At 40.1% G+C, this 8,313-nt stretch overlaps 1 protein-coding gene across 1 annotated transcript in view; it reads right to left on the bottom strand.

Annotated features, from left to right (window-relative positions):
* Nucleotides 1–292: 292 nt before the first annotated feature.
* Nucleotides 293–8,313, bottom strand: part of VIPR2 (vasoactive intestinal peptide receptor 2) — a 64,447-nt gene continuing 56,426 nt past the window's right edge. Inside the window, exons 9-13 of the mRNA XM_018572749.1 lie at nucleotides 5,186–5,255; nucleotides 4,012–4,103; nucleotides 2,023–2,152; nucleotides 1,745–1,786; nucleotides 293–756 (exon numbers count right to left, since the gene is read on the bottom strand). Coding sequence (XP_018428251.1) covers nucleotides 583–756; nucleotides 1,745–1,786; nucleotides 2,023–2,152; nucleotides 4,012–4,103; nucleotides 5,186–5,255 — 508 coding nt within the window. The 3' untranslated portion in view covers nucleotides 293–582. The remainder of the gene's footprint in view (nucleotides 757–1,744; nucleotides 1,787–2,022; nucleotides 2,153–4,011; nucleotides 4,104–5,185; nucleotides 5,256–8,313) is intronic.

The raw sequence follows: 8,313 nt of genomic DNA on the forward strand, positions 1-8,313 counted from the left end.
TTATACAATGGCTAAGCACAAATACTTTAATGTGACAAAGTTCTGATACTGTGGTTGGTTAGTCACTTTTGCTCCAAGTACTATACATCAAGTCCTTAGTTTTGGAGAATCAGCAGGAAGCAATTTGGAATGGAACATCTACAAGCCCCTTTAGACATGCAAACTTGGTTGACAAAGTCCTTAGCTGCAAAAAAAAGACCATAATAGGGGGAGGAATTAGTAAGCCAGAGATACTTTCCGGAAGTACCCAAATGTACATAATGCACAATTATCTGCCAGCCTGCACTCCATACAAATAAACTATACAGTTTAATACTCAAATAACGGAATATGTTCCACAAAACATATAGAAGATACACAAAACATAATAAATTACATGATAAGAATTGCATGGTAGAAATAGCTGATAGCTGAGTGGTAAGTGCAACATCAAGTCCCAAAGTTCATAGAAAAGTTTGTTGGTCATCAGATTCAAAATAAAACACTTTGAAGGTATAGTTTTCCCCCACTGATACCAAATGTAGCTGCACAGAATCTTCAGCAGTCCTTTTGCTGGAATAGTTGATTTTGTAGCTATACAAATTATATGATGGACGTTTCAGTTTGCATGATGGACGGAGCTCTTGAGTTTCGGTGAAATTGTGGAGCACATTCTGAGCCATTCCGTGAAATCGATAGACTCTGCAGACGATAGTCTCGGCTTAGGTATCGGTTCAGATAAAAACTCCCCCATTTCCTCTTTAGCTCTCCTTGGACCTAACGGGTGCACAAAACACTGAATATTATATACCATCAATGATAATCAGAACAAACCCTCAATCCTGCGTTCCAGCATTGGTTGTTGTACATAAAAATGAATGTGAAACATATTCTGTTTTTCAGAGCTAGTACTTTGTATGTCAAATGGCAATTTCCCAGAGTGCCAGGAGGATCAGAGACCCCTTCTTTAACTGACCAATACTCAAATGATATTATAGAGCTCTGTTAACAGTGACGTTGGAGTGGACAAGTAGTATTGGAAGAGCTAGAAGACTTACCTTTTCCTTACCTATCCTCGTAGCCGGCCAACTGTGACAGCGCTCCCACCAGCCAGTCTCTTCCTACAATCCAGTGATGGTATATCACTCTACATCCTCACGACCTATACACTGTGTTTTGAACGGAATGACTCACAGCCCTTACACTGCTGCAGCGGAGGGGAGTGAGGCTGGAAGGGCTGGTCTAAGAGCCAGCCAGCTCCAAGGATTAGGTGAGTATAACTTTGTTATTTTGCTCCCTAGACCAGAACAAGCACTTAACCCTTACAATGCGGGGGTAGCCCCACTGCAGGTGTTAATAAAGAATTTCCCTGGAGTTCTGTTTTAAAGCATTGTGAGTAGTAAACAGTGAAATAATGTATATAGTAACATTGTAACATTATTGGAAAGGTCCATCCAGTTCAACCTATATATGTCTGTGTGCTTGTGTACATGTCTCTAATAGTTTCCATATCCCTGTACATTCTGTGAACTGGAAAACTCATGTAAGATTTTCTTTCATTTAGCAATGCTTTCGGCTGCGGAAGTGAATTTTACATTTTTACTGCTCTCACAGTAAAAAAAAACCCTGGTGCATTCTACGCTTAAACTGCCTCTAGTCTAGCCTCATGAAATAATTTAAAAGCCAAATCTTTGTTGAAGCGACTGTACCTCTAGTTTGAAAGATGTTTACATTTTAAGTACCAAAAGTATACAAAAGGACTTACTTCCGTGTTTAAAAAGCAGTACAGAATGGCCACCACCAGCCCCTGCAACAAAGTAACGCACAATTATAGTTTGTTCAGTGAAGAAGTGCTATAGCAATGATGTTGTACAAATTGCAGTAACCCACAACAACCAGTCAGATTGCACCTAACTGCGGTCAGCTCAGTTAAATCCTTTTACTTATTGGTTGGGATGGGTTACTGTGCCTCACACATAACCATTTGCCTTAATAGTAAGTCTATATATACTGTATCATTGGATTTACAAATGTATATTTTACCTGAAATGATCCAATAGAAAGCTCGAACCATATCTGACATTCACTGAAACTGGGCATCTGGAAAACAGTGAACACCATATAGTGGACCCCAAACAATGGTATAAGCAGAAGGGTGGATTTTGTGAGTCTCCTGAAATAAGGCAAAAATCAAATATTAACCACACTTGGTCAAACTGCCTTGTATGACAATGGCATTACTTCTTTCTTTACCGATAACAGGATATATTCCCTATATCTCAGTCATATCTACGGAAACTTGCTTCTAACACCAGCAAGAAATGTGGACTTTGCTCAGATGCATTATGTATCCAGCACTGACTAATAATAAGCACTATTATATCTAAACTAGTAATCCTTTTCTGCAACAAAAGCCCCACACAATTTATGGGGTTCCGTTGCCTCTAATAGTCATCCATGTGGAAGTATAAAAAAAAAATAGGAATTATATGTGGCCACTCCACCTACCCCCACCGTCAATGGTGGGGGTAGGAAAGGACATAGCATGCATCCCACTGATCTTGACACAGGGTGGGCACTGACAGCAGTTATGGTGCTCTGGGTAAAGCAGTATAGCAACACTCAGAATGAGAGAGCAAGGGGTAGGCCTGGAAGCCAATCAGGTGTGTTGCATGAAAATGTGTTGACAAGGAACATACTGGCAGTAGGAGACTGAGGAGGAGGAATGACCAGCTCAGTCTACTGCTGCTCTTTCACTGCCCAGTTAGCCGGGTGGGAGTGAAGAGGACACTACAATAGTCCTTATCTGTAAGTGGTGACATCCACCTGAGTGTGATGTTTGATGGGTTTATACAAATCTCAGGACCGCCAGACTGGATGGAAAGAAATACAAACCTTTGGCAGGTACTGTACAGCATTGTGTGTGTTGATTACATGTGTTTGCGTGGAGTTCAGTTTGACGAGATCGGCAAATTTGCAAATTAGCATTTATCTGCGAAGCTTAGAACTGATTGCTAGGTTAATGATTGCAGCCAGCAGGTGGCATAGTGCATCTCCTAACCAAACTGGCAAATTCTTTATGCATGATGTGAAAATCCTAAATAGCAGGAAATTAAATTAGACAAACACAGCTGAATAAATCAGAGGGACATATCACTTCCTGCCACCCCTGCTGGTAGAGACCTTGTATTGTAAACAAAGGAGCATATGTAGCTGGGCTTATTGTTTAGGAAGCCCAGTATACCCTGCAAACAAATTGTCATGGAATTACTCTGAATTCAATATTTATTTTTCAAATAAAATGTTACATGAATAAATCCTCAGATTGGTTTTCTTTCTACTTTTTTGTTTTTTCTAAAGAGCCACTGGACTAACTATGGCCCAGCATATTTGGTCTTTTATTATACAGGGCATGGAGCTCTCCTACTTTGCACTTATGAAACCTTGCCAGATCCAGGCAAACAATTTACAAATCAGCCAACGGTTATGGATATGTTATGTTAGGAATGTCTAAAACAAAATAAAAGAAAGAGTACAGTTCCCCTTTAACATCCTCATCGGAGAAAAATGGAGGCTGCCATTGCTGACTTCGTTATGGGAATGCTAGTTGTCTGATTGTCTCTGGCTTTATTCCCAAGTCACTGAACTGAAACAAGTATGCAGCATTCTATTTCTGGGTCAGATAACATTGACACCAGAGGGCCTTCGTGACAAACAGCCAAATGCCAAGCAGATCATCACCCATTCATATATTTTCATTCTCACTGATAGTTTACCATGTACATGCTTAACTGCTATTGTCCATATGGGTCCCTTGCTCATTTTATATATCTTATCTGATTTCTTTGATTCTAAATAGTAGAAAATGTCCCAGAAAAAGGTTTATCTGTTCAATAATATGTCAAATCTTTTTCCAAGCATTCCTTTCCTATTTGTAAATAAATGAGCTCCCACGTCATTAGATGACTAAACCATAATGCAGTCCAAAGCAATGCTGGGATTTCATTTCGGAATGCATGTCTGAATACGTACTTGAACTGGGATTGGTCATTGCCTCCTACGTCAGGAGACCTTAACTTCTGCAGTAAGATTCGAATGATATTAATAAATAGGCAGAAGTTTACCTAGGGAAAAAAAAAAGAAAAGAAAACATTTGTGTTTTATACAAACCCATGTACATTTCAGTAAAGACAAATAAATCAACTTTTAATGGACACTGAAAAGCATGCAGCCCACCACCTGGGTAAGATTATATAGAGATATTTGGAATCTGAAGTGTTGCTTGTTACTAATTAACAATAGCCAGCATATGCTTTAGCAACCAATAAGATGTTTTTTCTTTCATCGACTATTTCCTGAATGTCTTGGTGACCTAACCTTTCGCCTCTTATAGTGTATTTCCACTTTTGCATTCAAAATTGAGATAACCTCTCTATATGTTTGGTATGTGTTCCCAGTCGCACAGCATACTGAAAAAAACTTTTAAAAACTTTTTTGTACCTTTTGCAGCAGGCAACATGGCTGATTCCAGTTTTTTTTTGCAGTACCTTAACAGTGATCTGTCCTTATAGAAAGACTTATGACTTAAATTTGAGGATTGTGTTTCTCCCATTAACTTAATTAACATACAATGCAGAAGCCAGGCTTTAAATCCTTCAACCCTTTGTTTGGACAAGCAGTTTTCAAATCTACTTTACAAATTATAATGAACACACCCCTTACATCTTGTAGCCCCTCCTAACATTACAGAGAGACATGTAACAAATATAAAATAGGTGTTATCCCAATTTTGCTGCAAAAGTGGACATACAATTTTAATAATCAGTACTGCTTGATTTATTTACCAGCCTATGACTGGACAGTGGAGGAGCATAAGGACTGACAAGTTCTACCCTCTGCTCTTGCTGCAAGCATGTGTTCTACCAAAACATGTGTAATGCTAGTTGCCCTCCGCACACACCTACCTTCCCTACTATTAGCTATAGCATCATCCGGACAAATGGCAGAAAACCTCAAGACAACCTGCAACAAACAACTTGTGCTTACTACTGATACCAATCAGCAAAGTACGACTGTGAATAACAAGCCTGGACCTCATAAGGTATAAAGACTCAGTCAATGTTAGAAGGAAATTAAACAACTATATCAAAACAAATAAATGATGAATCAAGTAATAGTATGTGTCAGTACAAACAAGTTTACTCACAATGATAGAAATGATGATCGGTATTCTTATAACCCACCATGGAATGCTGTGCTCATTAGTATCCCAGCATCTACAACATAAAGAGGCAGAACTAATATAAAAATAAACAAGTTACTGATGTATATTAGTTATACTAATTGTATACTGTACACTATTACAGTTGCCTTCCTTAGTAACTTATTCTGACTGCCTATACCTACCAAGTCCCAGCTGAAAATACAGACCACCAGGCCGGAAAGGTTGCTTTTGGTGCTGTACACATGGCAGAGGTAGTGCTTGGTGTGGGACTGAACATTTACTGCAGGTACGTTCTCTACTGATAAATTAAGTCTAGGTTTTAGGGGTTAAAGTTAGGGGTTGGGTTTAACCACTAGTTGTTACGTTTTTTCCCTGTTGGTCTGATACATATACTACTGAAAACATTTTGTTATATCTGTTTGATACGTTAAAAAAATCCTGTCAAAAATCCTGTGAGCTTGCAACTTCCCGGGCAGTCTGCCTGTGCTGCTCTGAAATCTTAAGCATTGTTATCCAACCTGTATTGTGGAGATGAGGAGAGGGGGAGCTCCTGTGTAGCCCTAACACACTTTCTGTCCTAGGGTGACAACACTGCTCATCCACAGAAACAGTGGAGTGAGTGCTCACTATCTGTACTGTATCTATGGAGGTGCAGTGTTGTCACCCTATGACAGAAAGTGTGTTACCAGCAGGATCATCAGGTGACAATAAAGGGTAACCTAAAGGGCATATTGAAGCTTTTTTTTGTACTACTGTTCTATGTTTTGGGTATGAGGGCTTGTTTCCACCAGCCTTGCTCGTCTACCGTAATGTCCCGTGCCCGGAACGCAAGGGATCGCCTATATACAGTCTCCTTGCATTCTGGGGCGGGAGGAGTGGTAGTGCCATTCAAGTCAATGGCACTGCAGACACGACCCACGCCCACAGAACGATTGCAGAGGAATGTGTGGAAATAAAATGCCCTGCGTTCCAGTGCAGTGGGATCAGGAGACTTTATATATGCGATCCCTTGCGTTCTGGGCACAGCACATTGCGGTAGACGTGGGGGCTGGAAACAAGCCCTGAGGGAGTTTTAAAAAAAACTTTTTTTGGAGCTCCAGGTTCTTGGCACTGTAACATAATGTAAAGCCGGTAGATGTGGTATATCTGGATTTCTCAACTTGATGGACTAATGTCTTTATTCAACCTCAAATACTATGTAACTATGTAACTATATGTACCTTGATCAGAGTGAAGTTAGTAGTCTAGCAGAGTGGGTCTCAATTTAAAATAACTATGTAGTACTTTTGCTATGCTCATGCCCTATTTATGTATTTGAGATACATATACCGTAAACTGTTATTAGAAATTGACGTAACAACTCACAACATAAACTGGAGACCTATGTCATGTTAAACAAAAATACACAAGGGGACTGACTACATAGTGTAGAGAGCCCAAAGGTTAACTACAGATCGGGACTGACCAAAATGGGAATATAGTAGAAAAATATTTTAATCAATACCACAAAGATCCAGCTTTTAGTTATGTTCCAGCTAAAAGGGATTGACCCTGTGTAAGCTGAGTGTCACATAGATCTAAAGCATATGCTAAATCCCATAGGGAAAAAATATTTTGATCCGGGACACTGAGTTCAAAAGGAGCCCCTCTGACAGTCTTGAATCAATATACTTTGCTGTTAATTACAAAGTATCTAAATCCCGCCTTTCTGGAATCCATCCACCAAGGAAGCTACAAAATAGCATTTTTTGCTGTATTCAGATATATACTAACGAAACCAGGTAGCACCCAATGGGATTTAGCATATGCTTTAGATCTATGTGACACTCAGCTTACACAGGGTCAATCCCTTTTAGCTGGAACATAACTGAAAGCTGGATCGTTGTGGTCTTGATTTGTATGTGCACAACAATAGGGTCTTAATATCCGATCTAACAATTATTAATTTATAGTCAGTATCTTTATTTCACTGTTTTTAATGTGCTAAAAATAAGGTGTTGGCTGTGGTCTTTTTTGTATATTAATAAAATATTTTTCTACTATATTCCCACTTTGGTCAGTCCCGATCTGTAGTTAACCCCTGGACTCTCTACACTATGTAGTCAGTCCCCTTGTGTATTTTTATTTATGCTGCTTGCTGGTTACTGTTGTGGTAGACTGACCTTCTTTAAAAAAGGTAATTACCAGAGCTTTGATCTCCAGGAGTAAAACTATCACAATCTTTTGACCTATGTCATGTTGGCGGCGAAAAAGACCATTGCCCAAGCATGGAGGAAACCATATGTGTTTTTTGGAGAAGTTAAAAACTGACTAGCATACTGTTGGATTCCAATAAAAAGTTTATGAAGACTTGGGAACCCTGGATTAAGAACGCTCATCCAACACTCTCAGTAGAAAGTTTGATGCTTCTGTAGAAATGAATTTGGTGTCTTATCCCTCCTTTTGTTAGTTTTGAGATTTGGTTTGTTTTTCTTTTTTTTTTGTGGTTATATTGTATTGTCTTGTTAAAAGGTGGTTGGTGGAGAGGGTCAGCAGGGTGATACAGATTATGTCTATCCTTGAAGACTATAGATGTCAATGTATGTTTTGTATAAAACAAATAAAATCTTTGAAATAGAAATTGACGTAACACTGTAGGCAAACCTCAGAGTAAAAGAGAATTAAATAAAACCTAAAGAGGAAATAAATGATTTGATCTTATGATTGTATATATGGTCAGGGGCGTATCTGCCGCGAGGCAAACAAGGCGTTTGCCTCGGGCGGCAGATTCCGGCCGGCAGCCAGCTCACAAGTCAGGTACGCGGTCGAGGACCGCGTACCTGACTTGTGGGAACAGCTACACAGTCTGCATCTCTGTCGGATGCAGACCCTGTCGCTGAGTCTGCGCCGGCACCCGGATCCTTTCGGCCAGCTCTCTTTCAGTGAACGCTGGCCGAAAGGATTGTGCAGGATCTATTGATGAGGTCTGCAGCAGACCTCATCAATCAATCGCCGACAGACCGGGACAGACGTGCCGCCTCGCAGCCTCCTCCCTGCAACAAGGTGAGCAGGAGAGGGGGCTCTGAATAGGTGCTGGGGGGGGGCTCTGAATAGGTGCCGGGGGCTCTGAA

The sequence above is a fragment of the Nanorana parkeri genome, unplaced genomic scaffold (assembly GCF_000935625.1).
Source record: "Nanorana parkeri isolate BGI_ZX_2015 unplaced genomic scaffold, ASM93562v1 scaffold2119, whole genome shotgun sequence".
Classification (NCBI taxonomy): Eukaryota; Metazoa; Chordata; class Amphibia; order Anura; family Dicroglossidae; genus Nanorana; species Nanorana parkeri.